This window comes from Triticum urartu, chromosome 5 (genome assembly GCF_003073215.2).
Source record: "Triticum urartu cultivar G1812 chromosome 5, Tu2.1, whole genome shotgun sequence".
In the NCBI taxonomy this organism is placed as follows: Eukaryota; Viridiplantae; Streptophyta; class Magnoliopsida; order Poales; family Poaceae; genus Triticum; species Triticum urartu.
Genome location: NC_053026.1, coordinates 436,570,566 through 436,597,599, shown reverse-complemented (window position 1 = coordinate 436,597,599; position 27,034 = coordinate 436,570,566). Strand labels below are relative to the sequence as shown.

At 50.0% G+C, this 27,034-nt stretch overlaps 3 protein-coding genes across 5 annotated transcripts; 1 reads left to right on the top strand and 2 right to left on the bottom strand.

Moving 5' to 3' along the window:
- Positions 1-6,694: 6,694 nt before the first annotated feature.
- Positions 6,695-11,673, top strand: LOC125509601 (beta carbonic anhydrase 5, chloroplastic-like). Of its 3 annotated transcripts, XM_048674606.1 has the most exons (10): positions 7,977-8,295; positions 8,390-8,442; positions 9,553-9,714; positions 9,811-9,859; positions 9,950-10,063; positions 10,163-10,216; positions 10,325-10,416; positions 10,502-10,607; positions 10,994-11,219; positions 11,334-11,673. In XM_048674606.1, exons 1-9 carry the CDS (start codon positions 8,200-8,202, stop codon positions 11,189-11,191), a joined length of 924 nt encoding a protein of 307 aa, XP_048530563.1. In that variant the 5' UTR covers positions 7,977-8,199; the 3' UTR covers positions 11,192-11,219; positions 11,334-11,673. The 3 variants fall into 3 exon arrangements, with proteins under 3 accessions (XP_048530565.1, XP_048530564.1, XP_048530563.1); XM_048674608.1 differs by lacking the exons at positions 7,977-8,295; positions 8,390-8,442 and adding an exon at positions 6,695-7,087; XM_048674607.1 differs by lacking the exon at positions 11,334-11,673 and having other exon boundaries at positions 7,969-8,295; positions 10,994-11,220.
- A 300-nt stretch (positions 11,674-11,973) lies between these two features.
- On the bottom strand, positions 11,974-13,082 carry LOC125509602 (transcription factor bHLH30-like). Its single transcript, XM_048674609.1, has 2 exons — positions 12,735-13,082; positions 11,974-12,636 (listed from the first exon to the last, which is right to left on the bottom strand). The coding sequence occupies exons 1-2, from the start codon at positions 12,921-12,923 to the stop codon at positions 12,190-12,192; spliced, it is 636 nt and encodes a 211-aa protein (XP_048530566.1). The 5' UTR covers positions 12,924-13,082; the 3' UTR covers positions 11,974-12,189.
- Positions 13,083-23,235: 10,153 nt separating this feature from the next.
- Positions 23,236-25,334, bottom strand: LOC125509600 (formin-like protein 5). Its single transcript, XM_048674605.1, has one exon. The coding sequence runs from the start codon at positions 25,221-25,223 to the stop codon at positions 23,637-23,639; it is 1,587 nt and encodes a 528-aa protein (XP_048530562.1). The 5' UTR covers positions 25,224-25,334; the 3' UTR covers positions 23,236-23,636.
- Positions 25,335-27,034: the final 1,700 nt, after the last annotated feature.

Sequence of the window (27,034 nt, the reverse complement as noted above, 5' to 3'; positions counted from 1 at the left end):
CGGCGGTGAACTCCATGATCGGCGCCCAATCGGGCTCGATTGGTAGGGGCGCGGAGGGCTCGGAGTCTGGAGAGGAGTCCGACTCCTTGGAGTCACGGGCTTCGCAGAGAACAGGGCTGGTGTTTGGCTCGATTGCCGTAGAGATTGCAGCCCTCGAGGCGGTGTCCAACCACCCATCCTCGATTGGCGCAGTTGGCTCCGAATTAAGGGTCGGAGCTGATGTGGGTGCGGCCTCCAGGGCACTGTTCGACGGCAGAGCTAGATCATGCCCATCATGACAGTGCGGCGCGCTCGGCTGTGGCTCGAATCCGTCAAAGATCAAGTCTCCGCGGAGGTCCGCTGTGTAGTTTAAACTTCCAAATCTGACCTGACGGCCAGGGGCGTAGCTTTCGATCTGCTCCAGATGGCCAAGCGAATTGGCCCGCAGTGCAAAGCTGCCAAATACGAAGATCTATCCGGGGAGAAAGGTCTCACCCTGGATCGCATCGCTGTTAATGATCGGGGAAGCCATCGGGCCTAAAAGTGACGACACAAAGGAACTCTCAATGAAAGCACCAATGTCGGTGTCAAAACCGGCGGATCTCGGGTAGGCGGTCCCGAACTGTGCGTCTAGGCGGATGGTAACAGGAGGCAGGGGACACAATGTTTTAAACAGGTTCGGCCCCTCTTGATGGAGGTAAAACCCTACGTCCTGCTTGATTAATATTGATGATATGGGTAGTACAAGAGTAGATCTACCACGAGATAAGAGAGGCTAAACCCTAGAAGCTAGCCTATGGTATGATTGTTCTTCGTCCTATGGACTAAAACCCTCCAGTTTATATAGACATCGGAGAGGGCTAGGGTTACACAGAGTCGGTTACAATGGTAGGAGATCTACATATCCGTATCGCCAAGCTTGCCTTCCACGCCAAGGAAAGTCCCTTCCGGACACGGGACGAAGTCTTCAATCTTGTATCTTCATAGTCCAGGAGTCCAGCCGAAGGTATAGTCCGGCTATCCGGACACCCCCTAATCCAGGACTCCCTCAGCTGCAAACCAACACCCATCGATGCTGCTGACGGCGGCGGCAAGCGATGGAGCCCTGCGGTGGCCGGATTGCGGCGTTGCAACCACGGCGGCAAATAGCATAGGCCCATCAAAGAAAGACGCGTCCATGTTACCTTATCTCTTCCCATGCCCTCATTCTTGGCCCACGTCTTCTTCTACACCGCAAACTCCGCTCTCCCTTTCTTCCTCTTCCGTACATACTCGCACCTTCCCCACCGATGGCTGGTTGTGCCGGCCGACCATGGCCACCGCGCTACTTTGGTTCTTAAATCATGTGTTGGCCATGGCAGTGCCCACCCCGCCCCCTCACCCCCACCAGCGACAAGTGCTGCAAACCAACACCCATCGATGCCGCTGACGGCGGCGGCAAGCGATGGAGCCCTGCGGTGGCCGGATTGCGGCGTTGCAACCACGACGGCAAATAATGGAGATCCGGCTTTTTCTCTGGAAGCAGCCCCAATTTTTTCCGGACAGATCTTCGTTTTTTGCTGGAACAATCTTTTTTTGTTGCTACCACATTTTTGCTTCTTGCTGGAACCAGCTTCAAGCCGGCATGGGAGAAAAAGCTTCCACCATGGGGAGGAAAAGCTTTAACCGGTTGTGGAAAAGCTTCATCCGGCTTAGGAAAAGCTTCGAGCGCCATGAGAAAGAAGTGGTCATGGCTGGGTGGCTAGAGCGAAGAGCTCGCAGCGATGAGGGTCTGGGTTCGATCCCTCGTTCATGCACTTTTCCCTTTTTTCTCTAACAAAAACAGAAGAAGAAAAAAAAGCCAAATGAGCCAAGCCCAGCTAACTCGGCTGCAGGCGCCCGTTTGCAAATTGCACTGGAACGGGCGCCTGCGGCGTCAAATAGGAAATGCCCATTTGCAAATTGCATTGTAACAGGCGCCTGCAGCGTCAAATAGGAAATGCCAACGCTGCTACCCATTATGGCCGGTTAAGATGGGTTGATGAAACGTTTGAATGGGCCGATTCTATGCAAGGGCATTGGAAAACGTTTCTGTACGGTGCATCGGACGAGTTTTCGACCGGTCGTACCGCTGGCTCCGCGTCTACACGTAGGCCCACCAAAGAACGACGCGTCCATGTTACCTTATCTCTTCCCATGCCCTCATTCTTGGCTCGCGTCTTCTTCTACACCGCAAACTCCACTCTCCCTTTCTTTCTCTTCCGTACATACTCGCACCTTCCCACCGATGGCTGGTTGTGCCGGCCGACCATGGCCACCGTGCTACTTTGGTTCTTAAATCATGTGTTGGCCATGGCAGTGCCCACCCCGCCCCCTCACCCCCACCAGCGACAAGTGCTGCAAACCAACACCCATCGATGCCGCTGACGGCGGCGGCAAGCGATGGAGCCCTGCGGTGGCCGGATTGCGGCGTTGCAACCACGGCGGCAAATAATGGAGATCCGGCTTTTTCTGTTGAAGCAGCCCCAATTTTTTCCTGACAGATCTTCGTTTTTTGCTGGAACAATCTTTTTTTGTTGCTACCACATTTTTGCTTCTTGCTGGAACCAGCTTCAAGCCGGCATGGGAGAAAAAGCTTCCACCATGGGGAGGAAAAGCTTTAACCGGTTGTGGAAACGCTTCATCCGGCTTAGGAAAAGCTTCAAGCGCCATGAGAAAGAAGTGGTCATGGCTGGGTGGCTAGAGCGAAGAGCTCGCAGCGATGAGGGTCTGGGTTCGATCCCTCGTTCATGCACTTTTCCCTTTTTTCTCTAACAAAAACAGAAGAAGAAAAAAAGCCAAATGAGCCAAGCCCAGCTAACTCGGCTGCAGGCGCCCGTTTGCAAATTGCATAGGAACGGGCGCCTGCGGCGTCAAATAGGAAATGCCCATTTGCAAATTGCATTGTAACAGGCGCCTGTAGCGTCAAATAGGAAATGCCAGCGCTGCTACCCATTATGGCCGGTTAAGGTGGGTTGATGAAACGTTTGAATGGGCCGATTCTATTCAAGGGCATTGGAAAACGTTTCTGTACGGTGCATCGGACGAGTTTTTGGCTGGTCGTACCGCTGGCTCCGCGTCTACGCGTAGGCCCACCAAAGAACGACGCGTCCATGTTACCTTATCTCTTCCCATGCCCTCATTCTTGGCTCGCGTCTTCTTCTACACCGCAAAATCCACTCTCCCTTTCTTCCTCTTCCGTACATACTCGCACCTCCCCACCGATGGCTGGTTGTGCCGGCCGACCATGGCCACCGCGCTACTTTGGTTCTTAAATCATGTGTTGGCCATGGCAGTGCCCACCCCGCCCCCTCACCCCCACCAGCGACAAGTGCTGCAAACCAACACCCATCGATGCCGCTGACGGCGGCGGCAAGCGATGGAGCCCTGCGGTGGCCGGATTGCGGCGTTGCAACCACAGCGGCAAATAGCGTAGGCCCACCAAAGAACGACGCGTCCATGTTACCTTATCTCTTCCCATACCCTCATTTTTGGCCCACGTCTTCTTCTACACCGCAAACTCCGCTCTCCCTTTCTTCCTCTTTCGTACATACTCGCACCTCCCCGACCGATGGCTGGTTGTGCCGGCCGACCATGGCCACCGTGCTACTTTGGTTCTTAAATCATGTGTTGGCCATGGCAGTGCCCACCCCGCCCCCTCACCCCCACCAGCGACAAGTGCTGCAAACCAACACCCATCGATGCCGCTGACGGCGGCGGCAAGCGATGGAGCCCTGCGGTGGCCGGATTGCGGCGTTGCAACCACGGCGGCAAATAATGGAGATCCGGCTTTTTCTCTGGAAGCAGCCCCAATTTTTTCCTGACAGATCTTCGTTTTTTCCTGGAACAATCTTTTTTTGTTGCTACCACATTTTTGCTTCTTGCTGGAACCAGCTTCAAGCCGGCATGGGAGAAAAAGCTTCCACCATGGGGAGGAAAAGCTTTAACCGGTTGTGGAAAAGCTTCATCCGGCTTAGGAAAAGCTTCAAGCGCCATGAGAAAAAAGTTGCCACCACAGGAAAAAGGCTTCAATGGCGGAAAAAGCTTCAACCGATGATTTAATTTGCTGGAACCCAATGTTTTTTTCCTGGAACCAATTTTCCTCATGAGGTGCAGCGGGCGAGGCATGTTTTTTTAATTTTTTTTGCTGCATTCGTGTTTTTTGCTGGAACCATCAACTGATTTTGCTACAACGACCTTTTGATTTTGCTGGAACCACCTGAAGCAGAGTTGGGACCAAATTTTAGCAATTGGTTTTTGCTGCAACCATCCAATCGGCGAGCGGGTCGACAGCGAGCCGACGAGCGCCTGGCGAGCCGGTGAGCGGTGGCCATGGAGCTTCAAGTGAGAGGCCATGGGAGGGCAACGGGGAAGCAGGTGGCCTGGGGAATTGTTGTGAGGAAGGAGACGCGACCGCGGGGCGAGGGGTAGAATCATGTGGTCTAGGACCCGCGTATCGTGCGGCTAGGAGCAGGCCGGCCGAAATTTCGGCCAGCGCGCCGGCACGTAGCGGTATCCCAAACATTATATTTTATTTCTTATAAAAGTATAGGAATATATTTACTTCACTTATCTTTTAAATAAGTTTAGTTAGAGGAAGACATTATTGATTGAAATAAAATGTTCACATTCATAATAGTGTTAGTGTATTACAAAAAAATATGCATATTTGAAAGTTTGTGTGAAAATTATGAATGTGTCACTAAGAATATGTAATAAATGCTCGTGAGTTAAAAAAACAAGTCTACTATTTTAAAATAAATTCTTATACATGAAAGAATGTGCTTATATTTTTAATACAATTAATATTTTAAAAATATATGTCGCAAAAGATATTCATTTCTATAATAAACCCATGAATTTATACAATTTAAAAATATGTATTATATTAGAACCAATTGTATTTTACAATAGCATATTCCTTCCGTGCTAGAATATAAGGTGTGTTGATTTTCATGCAAGTCAAAATTGTGTATCTTTGACCAAAATTATAGAATAAAATACCATCATCTACAATACAAAATTACATAAATTAGGTATTGTAGAGTTTTTTTTTTCTAAAAACTTGGTCAAACATGCATATGTTTGACTTTTGGAACATGAAGAGAACCGTGGAAACTGTAAGCCTTCTACTAAGGGCAACCTCAAAGTTACTGGACACCTCAAATGTCCATGGACACGTTCGGACGTGTCGGCAAACACTAGTAGGGAAGTTTATCATCCAATCATATGCAGTGAATAAGCGTCAAATCCGGACAACAAGGTGATGAACCTAAAAGAAAAATCACATCACATAGGTTGTGAGGACATGTAGTTCTACTTACAATTGGTCAGGTCGAGTATCTGGACTTCCCCAGGTTTGGTTTGGGTTTATAGGAATTTCGACGTTCGAATTGGCTCGCGAGCGTTAGATGCATTGACACTGAAGGGCAAAAAATGTCTGGGGCATGCAGTCCGGACAGTTAGAGGCGATTTGGTGCACGCCGTTGGAGTTGCCCTAGTAACAGCCGTGCTCATCTAGGGCAGCAAACCATTCTAATAAGAGCATCTCCAACAGTAAGCGCGCCGCGACCAACATTGACTTTTCACATGCCCAAAAACGCGCGCCCAAAAAAACACGCAGTGCAAATTATGAAGCGCGCGCGATCCGGCGCACAACATTTACAGCGCGTGATAGCGCTTTTAAGCGCGTGCTTTAAATTCTTTTGCGCACGCACTATTTTGCAGCATCTGCTGAGCGTCTCCGACGGCCAAAAAAGACGGTTTTTAGCGCGCGGAGCAGTTTTTGGACGCTTGTTGAAGATACTCTAAAAAGGTCTAGTCACCCGCAAAAAAAGTGAAATAAAATAAAAATCTAGGGCACCAAACAAGTTGTGCCACTTGTATGTGGAACCCACGATGACTCCAGATGGTACTTCAGTCGACAGCGTACACTTGTTCGGTCTACGGGCATCTCCCGTTTTCCTGGCGAGCGCACCAACCATACCCGGACAGCTCGCCAGATCTGGCCACCTCGGCTGGATGGATCCAAATCCAAAGGCCCCATGCCGCAGGAGACAGCGTTTCCCCCACCAAGCATCTCGGAGAGCACCAGCGCGTCTCGTCACGTGGCCAGCTCTTGGTCGCAGAGCCGTGGCCGCGCCGTTGGTCGCCGACCACCGTGTGAAACACAGACAGAGACGCACGGGGCCGGGCGCACGTCGCTGGTGGGGACGGTGCACGGGACCGCGCGCGCGCATGCTGCCCCCCACCCCGTTTGTTGGAGGATAAGGGCAAGCCCGGCTCAGCCGATACGGCCGCGGGCTTACCGGCGGCATAGCTAGCCAGCCAGCGTCCCTGGATGTTCGCCGCGAGGTGGTTTCGCCAAGCCGGACCGCCGGCGTCCCGGTTTGCCGTCGGCGGCGGGGGTTCACTGGCTCCTCCGCCGTGCACCGATCCCCCCACAGGCAATGGCAAAGCAGAAGCGTCCCTGAACCCACGAGCAGGAAGAGAATCCGCTCACGTATAAGCGGAGTTGCGTGTCCGAACGCCCGTGTACGCAAAGGTGGAGATTGATTGGTACGTGACTCGGAGCTCCTATCCGCACGGCCCTTGGAGCACGCACGTCGTTCTCAATCATTTTTTTGTCAATCATCACGAGTTTTAAAGAGAGTTCATGGTTTCTCCCTCGCCTCCGGCCACCACACGTCCAGTCCAGTCCACGCCGCCAGCGCCCAACAAACCCGTTCCTTTCGTCTACCTGTCCGCTCCGCCCAGCTCGACCCATCCATCCATCATCCATAGCACGTACTGTACCGCACGGAACCGCATCGCGCCACTCGTTGCCGGTTTTTCTACCCCCATGCGGCTCCGGGTCTCCAGCTAGGGGGGCCATTTCCGCCCGGAAACTGCCGTGTTCTATGCTCCCGTGGTCCTTGCGATCAGCAGCTCGCCGCTTGGCTGCCGCCACACGCGCGGCGGCCTCGGCTGCGGTGGCGGCGCGATCGCCGGCACCGGCACCGTGGCAAGAAAGGCCGCCTGCTGTCGAGGATAGAGAGGAGCGGGCCGCCGTGTGGGAGGACGATCACTGGCCTCGCCGTCGACCTCGACGGTGAGCGTGCTAACTAAGCTTGTGTTTGATCAAGAAATGTTGTCATGTATTGTTCAGTTCGGAGACTTCTCTCTGCTTCGCAATTGATCGCATGCTTGTGTACCGACTGCCCAATGCCCAGTTCGTTCGCTCCCTTCTCGACGTTCTCGTGCTGCTCGATCGAGCCAGCATCCATCCTGTTTCTGTGGAAGATACACGAAACCATCTGCTCCTTTTGCCGACAAATAATGATCATACGTTGCTAATGAGTGTCGACCGCTAACTACTCCGAGTTAATGTTTATCTTTCAACATTAACATTCAGTAAGTTTGTACTCCCTTCCTTTTCATTTACTCTGCATATCAGCTTTGACTAAAATCAAACTTTATAAAGTTTGACCTATTTTATAGAAAACAATATTAACATTTACAGTAACAAATTTATATGATGTGAAAATATATGTAACGATGAATTCAAATGATATATATTTCGTGATGTATATGTTAATATATTTTTCATTCTTATATGAAGTTGGACTTTACACAAACCCCCCTAATATGCAAAGGAAATAAAAACGGAGGAAGTACAAACCAACATTGACACACGCCACTTTTTTATTTTTGAGCAACAACACATTACACGTTTTTTTTTAGACAAACAACACATTACACGTAGGTTGACAAGACAGTGATCCAGTATTCCAGTCGACACAGCCCAATTATTCTACAACTCGATAAGCCATGGCCCGTGGGCGTGGGCCCAGGAATCAAAAGAAGGCCGCGAAGCCACACACGGCACCCACCCACTCCAACTTCTGCGGAATCCAACGGCCAGGATCGTCCCATCAGAGCGAACCAAGGGACAACCGCCCAAGGCGTCATCCCCCTTCACACTCGTACAGCTGTACTCCAACGAGTCCCCTTCCAACCGTCGTCGACGTTTCCGCCGCTCAACGGCCCAACGACCCTAATTTAATCCCACCTCGGCGCCGCACCGCCCGGGCCTCGGTTTCTCCGTCGCATCGCCGTCGTGCCCGTCCTCGGCGCCCCCGTAAAAAGCCTCGGCCATCGCCGCCCCTCCTCAAATGCCCGAGACCCCCACGACCCCTTCCGGCGCCTACCCGTCCACACCCCATGGCCCCCAGTCTCCTCCGGCCCGCCTCCCCGTGCCGCCCCCTCGCGCCGGCCCCCTGCGCCGCCGGCCCCGGCCGGAGCCGCGCCACCGTGTCGGTGAGTGAGATTCCCCCTCTTGCCCATTTCCGGGGCCTCCGGGGCTCCTTGCGATCCCGTTTTGCTGATTCAAGGCTTTCGTGGGGCGCGGCAGATCGGTGATTCCAGGGCGCGCGGCGTTGCCCTGAGGGCGGCAGGATCTGGACGGTGAGTTAGTTATCCTGTCTGTGGCGTGAGCTTTGTAGCTTTGGTACTTTGGATGAGTGGCCAGACCGCAGAATTAGTTATCTGTGGCGTGCTGAATTTCTGCTTTGATATGTTTTTGCTACTCTCGCTCTCTGTCTGGGTGGTGACGCCGTGCACAAATCAGAAGTTTTTAGAGCAGTGTCTGTATGTTTATGTGGAGCTGCTGTGTTTCTGGGTGCCTAGCTCTGTAGCTTGCATGCAAGTGTTTTTACGGGTTAATTTAGCTGGCCTCTCAATTCTCAGTGTCACTAGTTTAATGTGCATGGCTCTGTTCTTCGTATTTCGTCAGTGTTATGGAAGATCGAAAGAGATCCAAAATTGGGGAATAATAAATCTCGGCATGTGCGATTCTTTTAAGGAAGGGAACGGTGTAATTATGGAACTTTGATTAATGTTTTCTGTCGCACTGATATATGATTCAGATTGTAATTTGTTGTGATGCACTGTTTTCTACTGGGAAACACTACGATAATTAGATATGCATAGTTCACTACTGCCCTGGGCTATACTATACTGTAGCATTTTAAATTATATCTTGGGACAGTTACTCATGGATTTCTACTGTCGATATGTTAATGATTAGTTCCAGTTTAGCCCTTTAGGCTGTCGGTTGTAGAAATGTTATCTCTCTTTCACTCAAACAAGCATAGAATTGGGGCACACATTTTGTTTTGTTGACTATTCTTGGCTGGTTGATCGATTATGCTCACAACTGTGTAGTGCTATCTCTGAAATCGAAATGAAATGCTAACACACAGGCAATGCAGTAGGCCTGAAATGAATGTTTTGTGAAGTTAACGTAGTGCTGGAAAACACTGAATTTTACAATTTGCCCACTTGATATTAAGAGCATGATTGGTTTGATGTCAGCAGTAGGCAAAATCAGAAGTTGCCAAAAGTTGATAACTGTTCTGAGATCAGCAAGAAAAGTCGGTAACCAACCTATCACTAGCCGGCATGCCAATTTTTGGTATCAAATGAATCGTGCTCTAAATCTTTGATTTATCTAATGAGGAACATTCTGTTGTAGTATATTATGTCTCACCATAATAAAGTATATATCATCTGCAGGAGCGATTTCTCATGTACTACAAAGGCCTCGACAGATCATTCTGGCTTGACCCGACAACTTCTAGATTTTCAACATGATACTGTAGATGAGACAGATGGAGGATATGATCCATTCAGTCAACTAAAAGAGAGGTTCACGGACTTCAAGCAACGAAACTATGTGTAAGTTGATCATATAGTACATAGTGAATAATTCATTTTCATAAGTTAGATGAATATCTTCGTCTCTTGACGTTGCTGTATTTGTAACGTGGTCAGGGAAAATTTTACCAATTATCAAAAACTTGCTGAGCAGCAAACACCAGAGGTATAGCGTCATGTTAATTCCAAATCTTCGTAATTTTCACTGTACTGCCCCTTATTTGTATTGCTTTTGGTTTCATGTTCCTGTGTCCAGTTCATGGTGGTTGCTTGTGCTGACTCCAGGGTCTGCCCTACCAGTATTTTAGGGCTTCAGCCTGGTGATGCATTCACTGTCCGTAATGTGGCAAATTTGGTACCACCATATGAGGTATTACTAATTTAGCATATCTTTATGTTTTGTTAAACTTTTAAAGCAATGCAGTTTCTATTGGGGATGTTCTGATAGTAAATAATGTTGCAATATAAGCATGGAGCTTCAGAGACTACTGCAGCACTAGAGTTTGCTGTCAACTCACTTCAGGCAAGAATCTTTTTTCATATGGCTTTCATTTTTATTTCCTCCCATGCATGTGACAGATCATTTGTAGCGAAGTATCCAGTATTGAAACAATTGTGTTCCTTTGCTCAGGTACCTAATGTGTTGGTGGTAGGTCATAGTCGTTGTGGTGGCATCCAGGCACTAATGAGTATGAAGAGTAAGAAAGACGATCGAAGCTCTAGGTACAATTCTCTTCCCATTTCTCCTTTCGAGATTCTGTATATGTACTTTTACATGATGCAAGCCTGGTTTGTTTTTATTGAACAGAACCTTTATCAGAGACTGGGTCTCACTTGGGAAGAGTGCAAGATTAAGCACAGAAGCAGCAGCTGGAAATTTGAGTTTTGAATCACAGTGCAGACATTGTGAAAAGGTGATTTTGTTCATATCAGTATGATGCGTGATTGCAAGAAGTAGGAACTGTCTGAAAATATTGCTTCCAGAGTAGTGCATTGGATTGGTCTCTTGCACGGCCTTATTTATTCCATGTCATCTCAAGATGTTAGACAGCATGCACTCAAGGTTACTTTGTTGGTTGAGTTCATATGCATTCAAGTTTTGGAATTAGATACAGTGGTTTTGTAGCTCTACATGTCAAAATTGTCTCGACATGCATGCCAAATGGCTATTGTTTCAAATGTTTGATCAATGTACGGTTCCATGAAATTTGAGCATGTGAGATAGTTGAACCTAGAGGCATGTCTACCTATTATCTAAAGTGGAACCATCGTCTGACATTGAATAAATTGTTTGATGCAGGAATCAATTAATAGCTCACTGTTGAACTTGTTAACATACCCTTGGATAGAGGAAAGGGTGAAGGAAGGGAATTTGAACCTTCATGGGGGATACTACAACTTTATTGATTGCACATTTGAGAAGTGGACATTAGTGTACCGTCCAGGGCTGGAAGGTGGCAGCAAGTATGCCATAAAGAACAGGTCTACCTGGTCTTGATCAATGAACAAGCATTATTTATACTCTGGTAAAGTTCACTCTGCTCCCTGTGGTTAAGCATGGTTTTACTCTGCCATTTTGCTGCTATATTCGTTGCAACTTGCTCCAGGTTGTATTGACAAAGAAACTCTTTTCACTGCAGAGGAATAAAACCGGAATGGAGTAAAGTTGGACACAGCGAACAATACATTACTACCAAAGTAAAGCCTGTAAACTGCCGGGACAAAGCGAATTCAATCCAGCTGCTGTGCGTTATCTGTCTAGAATCGTGAAATGGCGGCCAGTAAAACTGCAAAACCATAGTCAAAGGAAACAAATGTATAATGCTGCCTCATTTGGCAGACCTTGTGTTGTAACATCTGTATAATGTTTGATGTATCATTGTAACAATAAGATACAGCTTTGTAATGTCTGTTTTATCAGTGTATAATTATTTTGAATGCATGCCTGACTCAAATAAGCAAAACTGTGATGCAATGCTATTTTGAATCCATTCCGCTTCCTTTGTACTCTGTCCCATAATATAAGAGTGTTTTTGACATTTGTCAAAAGCGCTCTTATATTACGGGAAGGAGGGAGTAGTTCATTGCCATTCCTATTTATTTCTGTTATCTGAGAGCAATATTTCTTGCCTCCTTTTCATGACTCTGTACTGCTAAGATTCCAAACGGTACTGGGCGACTGTTCTGCTATCATTCATAATGCTGCATCAGCAACTCTCTGTTCTACAGTGCATCACTGGCGAACAAACAGCAACCGGTTGATGTGTTAAATCCAGAGGATACTGTGCTGACATTGGTCTAAATTTCTCTCAGTGCCTGTACTTTTACACTGCCATTACAGAACCTGAAGGACATGGTTCAGTGATTGCAAAGCCAAGCTGAATCGGAAAACACAGATCAAACTAAATATTCTGTGATATATAAAAAGCCTACTGATCCTACAGGTTGATACACGCTTGTGAATTAAACATGCTGGCACAGAGCATCATGGTGTCACTAGCTGCCTAAACCCTGGGAGATGAGCGCCGAGAAGCGCTGCCTCTTGTAGCCCTCCACGGCGAGCAGCTGGTCCTCCCGGCTGAGCAGCACGGCGCGGAGCGCCGCGTGCAGCGCCGGCCGGGACGCGCCGGCGGCCTGCCCGGCCTCCAGCTCCAGGACGCTCCGCGTCCTCCCGCCGACGGTGGCGATCTCCGCGCGCACCGCCCTGGCGCTGACGGAGCGCACGGCGCGGCCCAGCTCGGACATGAGCCCCGGGCGGTCGGCGCAGCACACCCACGCCCTGACGCGCTTGGCGCTCTCCCGCGCGTCCCAGCGCTCCTCCTCCACCCCCACCTCGTCACTCTCCCCCGGCACCGCCACGCCCGCCACCGCGCCGCCGTCCGCGTCGCCCCGCAGCTCGCGCACGTGCCGCACCACCTCGCCCAGCAGCGCCGCCTTGTCCATCTGCGCGCGCGCACGCCCGTCAAACGTGTCCGGCTCGGTTCAGCTGGCATCATCACCGCAACGATGACTATGACGAGCATGGGAAGCAGCGAGCTCACCTGGGAGGCCGACGGGAGGAGGCTGCGCAGCGTGGCGAGGTGGGTGTTGATGCGCTGCCGCCGCTTGCGCTCCGCCTCGCTGTGGCTCCTGCTCGTCCGGGCGCCGCGTGCCGGCGGCGAGCGCTGATCGTCCATCTCCACCTCCGCCTCCGCCTCCTCCGGCTCGCCGCTCCGTGTCGGCAGCACCATCTTGGGCCACTTGGAGCCGTTTGAAACGACCGGGAGGCGGGAAGCCGGGGCGTTAAATAAGGGTGGCGCCGACACGCGCGGCTTTACCGCGGTCGCTCGACAGTGTCCCGATCCGCGGCGCCGGTCGGGCCGAGAGGCGCGCGCGTGATGCCTTGCTGACCTTGCAACCACCAACTCTCTTTGCCGCCTTTTACCTCCTCCTGGGGGTAAAATTGAAATCGAACGGGCGATCAAACGACAGCGGCGACTGCAGCTCATACGCCGTGTCGCCTCTTTCCCGCGCGACGTGCAACTATTTTGTGATGGACGGGTGCCGCTTTTGCCGGGCCTTTGGAATGTACTGTACGTACGTGCGTGGTAATTCTGTCGGAGGGACCGAGGGATCGATCACGGTGAAAAAGTGTCGGCGAACAGAGCCGCCTCGCCTTTTACGACGGCGCTACGCTACACCATCATCGGATACACGGTGCGCGTGACCCTACGGAGTACGTGCCGTACGTGTCGGGGATGGACAGCCAAAGACGAGCGAGCGGTCAAGGGCCCGATGATTTTTTGCAGCAAAAAAGTGGCGACGGACGGACAGATGATGGCCACCGCCTGCCTGCCTGCCTGCTTGCTTTAACCGCGCCGTGCCCCCTCCCGCCGTAACAACGGCGCTGCGACGCGCCGCCGCTTTAGGCTACAAGGGAAAAAGCTACGCTCATGATCCACGTCCGCGTCGACGTAGTGCGCCATGCGGCGGCACAGTGGGGACTCGTGGTTTTCGCCGGGGTCCGGCCCGCCGGCGAGAGGCCCGAGAGGGGAACAGCGCCGTCGGGTTCTTCGGGCCCCCGTCCTTTTGCTCCGTGCGGTCGATGTAGCGCAACAGGGACGGCGTGTGCTCCGGCTGATCCTCCCGCTGCCCGCCTTCAATGAATGGCGTGCAGGGTTTGTCGATCGATCGATCGGTGCATATGATCGGTCTGTGGGTGGAAAGGGGGCGGCATCGTGCTGTGCGTGCGATTGCCGACCGACAGGCTTTGTGGTTTGCAGGCGGTGATCGCGTCGCCGCTCGTCAAAGGGGATGCAGCGCGGCGGCCCACCCTGCTGACGACGTCGGTACCGCTCGCGCGTAAAGGCTTATCCGAGGCTAGTTCATCGACAGGGCGCCTCCAAACGTTCGCTGACACGCGTCGTCCAAAGTTAGCCATCAAAATCAAACGACATGCAGCCGACTGTAAATCAAACGGTGGAGCAGTACAGCTCTGGTGCATGAGATGGCTAGATCAGCTGCGTCGGCTGCAAATCGTCTGTTCAGCGTCGTCTATATAGCACGACTCCATCAAAATTCTTCGTTTCAAATATTCAAACACGAAATTCAGACAGAATATAGTCTAGCTCAATATATCACGTGCAAACTTGTCAAATTTAAAGAGGTTGATATGTTAAATAAAAATACGTGAAATCTGACCTCCTAGGCATTGACCTTCGAGAGTGCCGGCACGTCCATCGTTGTCGTTGTCGACATCGCCGCCCCACCAGTCACGGAAGCCGCCTCAGCCACCACGGCATCCATCCCTGATTGCGATGTCGTGTCGTCGACCCTGCTATTCAGCATCCTCCTCTGCCTTGCTTTGTCTTCACTCGGCCTTGAGACGGAGCTTTCGCTCCGACGAGTCCTTGACTGAAAATGTCCTGGATGATCCAACACCCGTGGCTGACGTCGATCTCCTTGGCCTCCCACGAGCACTAGGTGGCGAAGACGTGCGACAACGTCACCTATGTTTCTGTGAACGCTGTCGAGCAACACACCCAGCTCTGTTGCGCTTCGGTAAGGCATTGTGGGTCCCGATGAGGACGACGACCTGCTGCCACCGAGATAGTACTCGAGGCGGGTGCGCGACGGCGGAGGGGATAACCCCCACTCCAACGTGCTAGCACGTGGCCGAGGAGGAGGCACCCGCTCATGCTTGACAGCTGAGTGCCATTGGTTGTCGCAATGGCGAGGCGGTGCGGAATGCGGGGACGTCGCCTACTGTGGCCGACAAAATGATGATTTATAAATAGTGAACAGTACATGCATTGTTCATCTTTCCAAATCATGGTTTTGTAGTTTTTGTGTAGCTCCACATATAGTTGCTTATTTCATCATCAAATTTTGCACATGTGCACGTTCATATGGACATGTAGAATGTTTTTTAAAATTTCTTTGAAAGTTTGACATACCATTTTTGTCGGTATTCAAAATACAGTGCTCAATGGAGCACGTGCAACAAAGTGAGTGTTTGCCATAAAATGTCCTTTGTCATCTCATATAATAGTCGCTATCGCCCCTTCACACCACCATGGATCCAACACGGTGATCTCCAATGGCGGCTCAGCTTGGCTAGGTCACCAGAATATAGATTCAACCAAATCCCTATCCCAAGCACTCATAGTTGCATCAATGAGATCAATCGCTTTAGATATAAGGGTAAGACCAGTTCTTGTCAGGAGCTTGATGGGACCAATGGGCTACTCCAAATAGTAACCCTATCTCCATATCTAATTCTCCAACTCTGAATAAGATTTGCTCTCATAGTCTTCACTCGAAGATATAGGATTTTAGTTAAGCATCACTTCAGTCATTCTGACTGGTTCTCTTGAACCCCACTTAACAGTACAGTGGTTCTTATGACTCATCAAAGAAGAAAAAGAACGACGAAACTGCTAAGTCTTCACGCTCCATAGTCTTCACACGATGTCTTCTCTTGTCATAGTCTTCAATGTGAATGTCTTCACATACCACCTTTGATTTCAATGTCTTCATACATTTTTAGGGGTCATCTCTGGTAGGAAAACCGAATCAATGAGGGACTTCTACCTGTGTTATCCTGCAATTCTCACAAACACATTAGTCCCTCAACCAGGTTTGTCGTCAATACTCAAAAACCAACTAGGGGTGGCACTAGATACACTTACAATCTCCCCTTTTTTGGTGATTGATGACAAACTGGTTGAAGTTTTCAACGGGAAATAAAATATGTGAAATTGTAAAGGATAGGGTATTGTCTTCATAAGTTGCAAAGGCTCCCCTGAAGATATGCATATAAGTAATTTGCTTTTGGAATGCAAATGCACATGGCAGGTTGTACTTGTGGAGATCCTCTTCAACCCATGATGACAATTCGTCATGCATGATATGATGTAACGAAGATAATGACATGCATAATGGAAAATGGACGTCTGCAAAATGATCTAAGTGCGGAATTTATCATCGCACATGCGGAATTTATCATCGCATCACAGAATAGCAAATAAGTAGCAGACGACCATCGAGTTTAAGTGTTACAACTCAAAGAACCAAATGTATCGAAAACGAGAGTTGTAAGCACTTGGCAAAAGTGGCAAAAAGTAAAGCAACCACCCATATGGACCCGCTTGAAGACTATCAACTCATATGATTCTCCCCCTTTTGTAAGTGAGGACCAAAAAGGTTTGAAGACATAGAGCGCCTACTCGTTCCCATGAGGTGCAGGCGAGGCAGCAGGGTCGTCGTTGAGGTCCGGTGGTGCAGAAGAACTTGGTGCATTGTCGACACGCGCTGAAGTTGCATCATCTTGGTCATCGATGACTCTGGCATTCACTATCGCAACTGAGGACGAGTAGTCAGAGTCTTCAAGTGAGGGAGTCCTACGCAAGTGAGCATTTTTGGGAGGAGTTGAGTCAAACTTGAACCGTTCGGTGAAGCCATCGTCTTGCAGATCAGCTTCAGCACTAAGTAAGGTCAAACTCTTCCACGACCTCCGACAGGTGTCATGAGTGACAAAGGCATTCTTGGTGGCAAGATTGTGAATGCGGTTGACATCCACCAAGAGGCTTTGCATCTGACGCTTAAGCCAGTCGTGATGTTTGTCCTGTTTCTGGTGCAGCGCGACGAGAAGCTCTCGGTCATTTAGGACACGAGATCGCCTTCGAGGCCTTTGCGCAATGGTGCTACCAGTGGCGTCAGTTTGAGCGCGAGGGGCACGTGTGTTGCCAGCAAGAGGATAAACCCGAGAAAATGCCGGAACTCCTTCAATAGGCTGGGTGAAGCTTTGGTGATCAACATTGTGAAGATAAATGGGATCCTTAGCAGGCTCTGGGTAAATAGCTTCAACTGACAGATCAACCTCTAGCAAGAATATAAGATGATTGCGCGCAGAAGGCTGATAGTTGAAGGCAGAGTGACGCTTGATAAGACGCATGACCCATGGAGTATAGAATTTCAACCCAAAAATGGCGGAGCCAAATGCAGCCAACTGCCTGATGAAGAAGTCTTGAGCATTGAAGCTGATGCCATTGAAGATATAGAAAATCAAAGTCTTCATTGCTCCTTCAAGCTTCGCTGCAGATGAATGTCCTTTGACAGGCCATAGAGTCTTCCTGATGATATGGTAAATGGTGCGAGGCAGGTACTCTAGGTCTTCAACAAAGAACTCAGATGGGTATTCAGCGTCGTGTGGCAGAGGCTTCATCATGCTCAGCATTTGACTCATGTTGGGTTCTGGCTTCTGAAAGCTGCTTTCCAAGGCATTTTGGTGTTGTTGACAACCTGATTCATAGTATTCACCAAGAGTGGGCAGGCCTGTGAGCTCAATGATATCAAGAGCTTTAGCTTCATAATGGACATTGCCTGTCATCCACTCAAGGACCCAAGTCTTTGGATCCCTGTTGTAGCCTCGAATGTGAAGAGTTGCATAGAACTGTAGCAGAAGCTCTTCATTCCAGTGTTCCTTATCTGTGACAAACTGCAACAGTCCAGCATCTCTGAAGCAATCCAACGCTTTTTCAAGGCAGGGCAGACCAACTATAGCTTCAGAGTCGAGGCGCATATGTGGAAATATGCGCCCTTGATTGTATAGGACGCAGGAATAGTAGCTGCGTTGCTGATAGCTCCAGAACCGATCTGATGAAATGCGAGGTCTGGTATAAGGGTTCTTGGAGCTGTTGAAGAAGGTGTTATGTGCCATGAAGCCATTCACATTGAAGACCCCAGGTGAAGTGGCAGTGCCTGGGAATCGTGGAAGTCTTTGCTTGGGCTTTTCGACTTGAGGTCTGTGCTCGACATGATACTCAAATTGTGGACCCGCAGCAGGTGGAGGAACCAGAACGGGCCAGCAGACCATAACAGGCTGACCACGATCAAATGCCAGCTCAATTGTATGAGGTCTTGGAGGGGGAATAGGAGCATTGGCATTGTCTTCATGGGCTTCAGGGGCCACATTGGTTTCAGGTGCTTGTACCTCAGGTGCTTTAGCATTGACTTCGGTTGCTGCAGTGGCTTCAGGTGCTTGGACTTCTGGCACCGCAGTAGCTTCAGGCACCGTATTAGCTTCAGCCATGATGATGTCATTGGCTTCAGCGGTGATGTTGGTGGCCGCCTCAGGGTTGTTAACCTCCACTTCAGGAGTTGGAGGGTCGGACACGTCCTCCTCGAGAACAATATCTTGGTGGGACGGGGGTGTAGCAACTCTTTCAACTCTTGGTGCTTCTTCTTCATCGGCTGATGCAGCCGGAATATCTTCAGCCATTTTGGCTTCGGACTCAGACTCGTGCATAGTGGGAGTGACTTGGGGCCTAGGTCCTTTGCGAAGCCTGCGTAATGCGGGTGGCCCTTGTGGAGATGGAGTGTGCTGGGCCTCAAAGTCATCGTCATCTTGCACTAATGGGGTAGCTTGCAGTTGGGGAGAGCTTGGAGTGTCTTATCGTTGTGGGTGATCAGCCCACGACGCATCCTGAGCAGTTGGCGTCAGAGGACGACCAATGCTGATGAGTTCGTTGTGCATGAGCACAGACGATGATACCAATTGGTGCTCGATCTGAGGAAGGAATTCATCATCTTCAACATTGTCGTGAGGACCAATGTCTTCAACCGCGGTGGGGTCAACAGCTGGATTATCTTCAGGATTGTCTTCAGCTTCAGGAGCCTCTGTGGAAGCACAGGCTCATGAACTATCAACTGGCGCTCTCGATGTTCAGACGCAGGAAGAGCCACTGAGATTGGCTCGACATTAAGGGGCTCTGTGGGAGCAGCCCGATCTCTCTTCTTGGTTTTGCGTTTCTTGGATGAAGGAGCATCATCAGTAGTGCCCTTGGTTTTGCGCTTTCTGGCTTCAGCTTCAGCGGCCCTTGTTTTCTTCAGTTCTGAAGCCACTGTGGGGACCTTAGGCTTCGAGCCTGTCATACTGGCTGGGAAGACAGTTGGATGTACTTCCTGCCTTGGTGCTTCGGGTTCTGCCACAACTGGCTTCTTCTTCTTCTTGGCCGCCATTCTAGGGTCGATTCCTGGTCGCCCCAAGGCCTTGCGCTTTTCAGGCTCATTGTATCCTTGGACACATTTAGCAGCAAGATCCTTCATGCACTCACGAGAACCTTTGGCTTCTTCGTGTTTGGTTCAGAATGCTTCCTTAAGCTCATGCATCATGGTCTGGAAGTTCTGAATGTCTTCAACATTGAGCTTGGCCATGTGCTTCTTGAACCGAGCCTTTTCATAATCTATCTTATGCTTCAGTTCAACAATCTTCTGAGCTAAAGCCAGCTCAGCAGCAATGGCTTCGTGGAAGGCGACACTGAGGCCAATGGGAAGCTGAAGATCATCAAAGCTGACATTTGGGCTGTCAAACCACTCATCAATGAATGTGTTGATGATTTCAACATCAAAGAGAGGAAGGTCATTGAAGATTTCTGTCTCTTGCTTGCTCTTGATCAACTGCTCAAGAGCATCATCGCCAAGATCTTCGTCGCTGGACAGATCAATGGCGTTATTGCGCAGAATAGCAGCAGCGGTCAGTGCTTGGCTAGTGAGTTGCAAGGGCATCTTCACTTTGGAAGTCTTGGAGATGCGTGACAAATCTTCAGACTGCACATTGAGTTTAGGAGGTGCAGTGGCCAGAGGCTTCGCCCGTTGGTTCCTATGACTCATCAAATCTTCAGACAAGTACGGTGGTTCCTATGACTCATCAAAGAAGAAAAAGAACGACGAAACTGCTAAGTCTTCGCGCTCCATAGTCTTCACGCGATGTCTTCTCTTATCATAGTCTTCAATGTGAATGTCTTCACATACCATCTTTGACTTCAATGTCTTCATACATTTTTAGGGGTCATCTCTGGTAGGAAAACCGAATCAATGAGGGACTTCTACCTGTGTTATCCTGCAATTCTCACAAACACATTAGTCCCTCAACCAGGTTTGTCGTCAATACTCCAAAACCAACTAGGGATGACACTAGATGCACTTACAAAATCTTTCTTTGGTCCAACACTCGACACGCCTCCATTTGTATCATACTAATGTTTGAATTCCAGCCCATATGCTCAACCAAGTGAAACTTGAGCTTTTTCTTTGGTCCAACACTCAAAACACCTCCGTTTGGATAATACTTTGAACCCACGGTGTCCAGAACTCAACACACCTTCTCATCTTCTCCTCAAGCTTGACGTAAAGAAAGCATTTGACTATGGGAGATGGAAATATCTTTTGGACCTTATGGAGAAACATGGCTTTCCCTCAAGATTCTGCAATTGGGTTGTGGCTCTCCTCTGCACCTCATCATCCCAGATACTCCTCAACGGAGTGCCCAACAATCCCATTTGGCATGGGAGAGGTCTTCACCAAGGAGATGCGCTGTCCTTACTCCTCTTTGTTCTTGCCATTGATCCACTACAATAAATCCTGCAAACGGCAACGCGGGAGAGGGGCCAACAATCTTCCTGGCTCCCATCAAGGAAGATGTGGACATGCTCATATGCATTCTGTAGAGTATTGATGAGTTCGCATATTTAGTTACAAATGCAGGAAAGAGCTTTGGCCCCTATCAGATCCTCCAATATTAACCTCGATGACGACTTTAGCACCTTCCCCATTGTGTGCTCACAGTTCTCTATGTGGTACCTCGGTCTATCTCTTTCAGTGAACCGCTTGCGAGATGTTGATTTTCAACATCTTGTGGACAAAATTACAAGTAAAGTTATGTGTGGGTCGGGAAAATACACCACCATGGCCGGTTGGAGCACTTGGATTCAATCGGTCATCACCTCGCAAGCTATCTACCACCTCACATGCCTGATAATTCCGAAGGGATCCTTGTCTCCCATTACTAAGCTCCAAAGAGCCTTCCTTTGGGCTGGCTCGAACATGGTATCTGGAGGAAAGTGTAAGATAAGATGGGACCGTGTTTGCAGGCCCAAGGGCATATGGGTTTCGGGCATTTGGACATGGAGAAATTTGCATGTGCCTTGTGAATGCACTAGCCATGGTTAGCCTGGACACAATCGGAGAGGCCATGGGTGGGGCTTGGCCACCCTTGCGACGAGGCGGATCTGGACTTCTTCTTCGACCTCACGACAATCACCGTTGGAGATGGCAAAACTGCGCCGTTTTGGCACTCGCCCTGGCTTGACGGTCATAAGCCAAAGGATATTTCTCCGTCCATCTTTGCCATCTCCAAATGCAAGAACATGTCAATGGAAAAAGCTCTAGTGCATGAGAGGTGGATTGGCAGCATAAACATTAGTTCGGGCCTCACCGTGCAACACACAATTGAGTTCGTGGATCTTTGGACGGAGCTTCGGGACATCAACCTCAACGAGAATATTGCAGGTGCCATTGTTCGAAACAACACCCCGTCAGGTAAGTACTCCACATTTTCGGCCTACCTAGCCCAACTCCATTACCCAAAAGACTCCCCTTTGAAGTCCACGGTGTGCAAAAATTTGGGCCCCTCCAAAGCATAAATTATTTGTGTGGCTCATCCTTCAGGACCGAGTGTGGACGACGGACCAGCCTTGGCGGAGGGGTTGGCCAAATTGTGGACTTTGCCAATTATGCAGGAGGGAGTAAGAGACGCCAGCGCATATTTTGTTAGCGTAGATACTCAAGGCGCATTTGGAGCGAAATTTGAAGATGGCTTGGGCTGCACCATGTGGACTTTGATGGGTGGAATAATTTCAACTCGGTCAAGGAGTGGTGGCTCTCCACGATCAACGCCAACGGTGCCACGACAAAAGCCTTGGCCTCAGGCCCTCAGCTGTTATGCTTGTATCTTGGGAGCTTTGGTGTGGGAGGAATGCTCGGGTTTTTAGGAATGTCTCATCAATACCAAGCACAGGTTTAAGTCCGAGGCCACTCTTTGGGGTTTGGACGGTGCAAAGCACCTAAGATCTTTTGTTACCAAGGTTAAATCCGAGGCCGCTCTTTGGGGTTTGGCCGGTGCAAAGCACCTAATACCTTTGATGCCACGAGAGCAGTACCGTTGTAAATTGGTTGCGTCTTGGTGGTTGTTTTTGTACTTGTTCGTAAACTCTCTTCTCAAAGCTTCTGCCTTCGTATCGAAAAGAAAAACTTTGAATTTGGCATATAAAGACTCCGGCTATGCCATTGCCACCAATCTCCAGCATTGCTCGGCGAGTACAACATATATAAGTTGAAAAAAAACCGACATTCCATCCATCTTTCTTTCTTTCGGGAATTTGGTTTCTCTTGATTGATCACAAAGCACGCCGTATGCAACAAACTGATCACAGAAGCATCACGAAAAGCATTCATATACACAATTCTGCACCTCCACAAAACAATTACCACTCTAGCCATAGAAGCTGTGCAGATATCATCAGCCAAATCTTATTGATGTTCGTCATCTTAAGATTACTGGGGCAACATGTATATGTGTTGCTTCGACCATAGTGCCATCACCTCAGCCTCCGATACAGCTCCAAGGAAAGTACTGACGCTTTGTTCAAAAATGTTATTGCCGTGCTCTCTTCATATTTGACAGCACCATACATATAGCCAACAATTCTCTTTCAGCGAGAATCACGGTCTGATTCGAATTCACCATAACATAGCCAATGGTGCTCTTTTCAGGGTCCTCTTTCAGAGAGAATCATAGTAAAATTCAAATTCAAGCTGATTGAATCCCAGGTACAATTCAGCCAACCCAATTCAGTTCAGAGACAATCAGACTACAGTTTGGCCAACCAATTCATATATAGCCACTCCAACAATTCTCTTTTCAGAGTCCTCTTCCAGAGAGAACATAGTCAAATTGCATCTCAAGCTGAAACTGAATCAGAGCTACAGTTACGATAACCCAATTCAGTTCAAAGACCCGAACAATAACATGAATGCTTCAAAGATGAACCACTTGCAGTTTCACATAACTTGCTCATTTGACCTCTGATGTGGATCTAGGTAAGTAGGTACCATGTCCAAACATTGGTCCTCACCAGGCACACCATGTGAGGAACTAGACCAAAAGTAGCTTCTAATAAAAGTCAAAAGGACAACACAGCTTGCACAAACTGAACTGGAGAAGAAACACATAACATCAACTGTCCGATTATTGCAGCACATTGTTTGAATGTACATTGCTCAGTTAACAAAGAGCAATCCCCAGGAATCTTGGATCCACAAAGCTAGCTCAAGGAGAGTCATGAAATTGGACAGCATACAACAGCTACATCATCTAAAGCATAAATGGCAACAACGGTCACACAACTCATCAACTAAGAAAAGACTACCCGGTAAACAAATAACTTATTCCATCACTAAAGTAGCCATGCTTCTCATGTAGATACTGTCACTCTGTCAGCAGCAAATGAGTAGTACCCAACCAACAGAGCAAATGCTTCAGTCAACGACAACAGGATGAAATTAATAGCCGAACTAACCCGGTCTGACCTATGATCATGCCATGCCAATCATCTTCATCGCTATCAAGTCACAACTCGCAAACTCTTCTTGTTCTTGCTGCCTTTGGGTCGACCACGCTTCTTTGCTCCCACTTTCACTGACTTCACTCTCGTGGGCTGTACAGGTTCCGGCGCGGCAGGCACCTCCACTCTCGTGGGCATCACAGGTTCCGGCGCGGCTGGAGCCTCCACTCTTGTGGGCATCACAGGTTCCGGCACGGCTGGCACCCCCACTCTCATGCGCATTAAAGGTTCTGGCGCAGGTTCCGGTACCAGTGGCACCTCCACTCCCGTGCGCATCAAAGGTTCCGGCGAAGGTTCAGATGCCACAGGCCCCTCCCTTGCAGCACCTATGGTAATGGGAGTCCCATTCTCAGCAGCAACCCTACCATTGGCTCCAAGCCATGGCACATTCAGCTGGCCTGACCCCTGTGGCTGGGAATTGACCAGATCCGCGTAGCCAGGGCACCCAGGGAACCCAATGGGGAAGAAGCCCCAGGTACAGTAATACATGTCAGTGCCCGGCACAATGGGCGGCGGCTCGGCCATTGCCTCGGCTACAAATGGCTGGTGGCAGCTGGAGCACTTCAGTTTGCGCGCCTCGTAGAGGCGATCATACTGGTGAATATGGGAGCACCCCTTGCACAATGTCCAGAACGTCGACGGAGGCAATGTGCCAGACTCCACCGGTGGAGTCGCTGCTCTGGCGGGTGGCTGGGAAGCTGCTTGCAGCGGACTCGGTTGTGGAGGCGGCGGTGGCTGGGTAGCAGGTTGCAGCAGACTCGGCTGTGGAGACGGCGGTGGCTTGGTAGCTGCTTGCGACGGACTTGGCTGTGGCCTGGTAGCTGCTTGCAGCCGGCTTGGCTGTGGAGACGGCTGTGGCTGGGTAGCTGCTTGCAGCGGGCTCGGCTGTGGAGGCGGCGGCGGCTGGGTAGCTGCTCGCAGCGAACTCGGCTGCGGAGGCGGCGGTGTCTGGGTAGCTGCTCGCAGCGAACTCGGCTGTGGAGGCGGCGTTGGCTGGGGAGCTGGCCGTACCGGGATCCGCTGTGGAGGTGGCCGTGGCTGGGGAGCTGCCCATCCGGGGCTCTGCTGTGGAGGCGGCGACGGCTGCGGCCTCCTCTCCACCGCCGGCTGTTGCAACGGCGCGGGAGGGTGGGAAGCGCGAGGTGCAGCGGCTGCATCGAATTCGGCGTCGAGGGCAGACTTAAGTCCGGCGTTGGAGAGGAAGGCCCAGGCATCGGCGACGAGGCGGGCAGCCTCGGCGACGTACATCGAGCAGGGGCGGTCGGGGTGGGACCGGTTGAGGAGGAGGGAGAGCCGGCGGAACTTGGAATGGACGACGTCCGGGAGGCGCGATGCGGGCTTGGCAGAGTCGAGGCCGAGAACGGCGTACGGATCGGGCTGACCGCTGGGTAAGCGGCGGCGCTGGGACGCGAGGAGGACGTCGGCGGCGGCGTAGAGATCCTCGGCGCCCGGGGTACGGGGGTCGGCGGCGATGGCCTGGGAGGAGAACTCCTTGCAGCCCTCGAGGTCCTTCGCCATGAGGAGCTTCTCGGCCACGCTCATCCACTTGTCCGCCTGCCGCCGGGCGGCGGCGGCGGCCGGATCCATTGTTGGGTGGAGGGTGGGATTGAGGGTTCGGTGGAGGTGGAGCTCGAATTGGGGATGGATCTTTTCTTTTTTTCTCTGATGGTCGAATCGGGGATGGATCAGCTGGGTGTGCGTGGCGATAATAGCGATGTTAACATGGACGATTCCGACATAAACCAACGACTTTCCATGGGCCTGGGACGGCCCAATAGGAATCCGAATTTTGCTCATTACTCGAAATTCTCTCGTGATTTTTTAACACACAAGAGCATACGCTCATGCAAAGCACTTCCGAAAGACTGAGTCGGCATATCATCTTAAAATTGATAAAGTCACCATAGATACCTTCGTAGTCGACGGGAATGTCTTCTCGCAAACGTCTTCTCCCACTGAACGCACATAGCGGATGGCATGAAATAAATCTAGAAAAATGCGAACACCAATGTCAAGTCTAGAACTTAAACTCTGATAGACTGAAGATACCACTATCCTCCTAACCACCCAACAACAAGTTGGTTCACAAATACTTTGGTGATTACAAATGATGAAGCACATGGGCATCACTTGTCGGGCATTAGAGAGTTTCACATTCACGCGCGAGGGATGTTAAATTGGCCATGTGTGCTCTTTTCTAGATTTGTCCTTTAAAACTAAAATATCTCATAAACCGTGAGTCTAAATTACAAACCCTTTTTATCATTGTATTTCTTGCATCAAGATCTTTAAATTAGATCACATGTTGAAAGGCTTTTTGTCGGTGTCAAAACCGGCGGATCTCGGGTAGGGGGTCCTGAACCGTGCGTCTAGGCCGGATGGTAACAGGAGACAAGGGACACGAAGTTTTACCCAGGTTCGGGCCCTCTCGATGGAGGTAAAACCCTACGTCCTGCTTGATTAATATTGATGATATGAGTAGTACAAGAGTAGATCTACCACGAGATCGAGGAGGCTAAACCCTAGAAGCTAGCCTATGGTATGATTGTTGATGTGTATGTTGTCCTACGGACTAAAACCCTCCGGTTTATATAGACACCGGGTAGGGTTAGGGTTACATAGAGTCGGTTACAATGGTAGGAGATCTGCATATCCGTATCGCCAAGCTTGCCTTCCACGCCAAGGAAAGTCCCTCCCGGACACGGGACGAAGTCTTTAATCTTGTATCTTCATAGTCCAGGAGTCCGGCTGAAGGTATAGTCCGGCTATCCGAACACCCCCTAACCCAGGACTCCCTCAGTAGCCCCTGAACCAGGCTTCAATGACGACGAGTCCGGCGCGCATATTGTCTTCGGCATTGCAAGGCAGGTTCCTCCTCCAAGTACTTCATAGAAGACACAAAGATAGTGTCCGGCTCTACAAAATAAGTTTCCACATATTGCCATAGAGAGAATAATATTTACACAAATCTAATCTGCTGACGTATTCCGTAGTGTGACATCACACCACGGCCAAGCTTTTATTCGAACCGTTTTACTGTCCCATCTCCGCGCGTTATGCGAGGTGGTTTCCTTGGCACGTCTTGTTAAAACAGAGATCGTGTCCCCTTATTCCGGGATTCTCATTAATACGGGCGTGTGTAACCCAACCGCTTCTAGGACTCCTAGATTATAGGCAAGTCTAAGCGGACACAGAGAGGACGCTTGATATTCACCCTCTTTATAAAGGGGACAAGGCTTTTATTTTTCCCTCCCGTGCTCAATCGAATCCTTCCCCTACCTCAAGCTCAAACGCCCGAAGTTCAGGCCACACTCGGTCCGTCGTCCACACTCGGTCCTGAAGGATGAGCCACACAAATAATTTATGCTTTGGAGGGGCCCAATTTTTTGCACGCCGTG

What these genes read in the sequence shown, in the direction of transcription:
- LOC125509602 (XM_048674609.1), bottom strand. Translation starts at nt 12,923, where the DNA reads ATGGTGCTGCCGACACGGAGCGGCGAGCCGGAGGAGGCGGAGGCGGAG. An exon ending in TCCTCCCGTCGGCCTCCCAG is followed by an intron (nt 12,637 to 12,734) that starts GTGAGCTCGCTG and finishes GCGCGCGCGCAG; the next exon opens with ATGGACAAGGCGGCGCTGCT.
- LOC125509600 (XM_048674605.1), bottom strand. Translation starts at nt 25,223, where the DNA reads ATGGATCCGGCCGCCGCCGCCGCCCGGCGGCAGGCGGACAAGTGGATG.
- LOC125509601 (XM_048674608.1), top strand. Translation starts at nt 6,897, where the DNA reads ATGCTCCCGTGGTCCTTGCGATCAGCAGCTCGCCGCTTGGCTGCCGCC. An exon ending in TTCAAGCAACGAAACTATGT is followed by an intron (nt 9,715 to 9,810) that starts GTAAGTTGATCA and finishes TAACGTGGTCAG; the next exon opens with GGAAAATTTTACCAATTATC. An exon ending in TTGCTGTCAACTCACTTCAG is followed by an intron (nt 10,217 to 10,324) that starts GCAAGAATCTTT and finishes TCCTTTGCTCAG; the next exon opens with GTACCTAATGTGTTGGTGGT.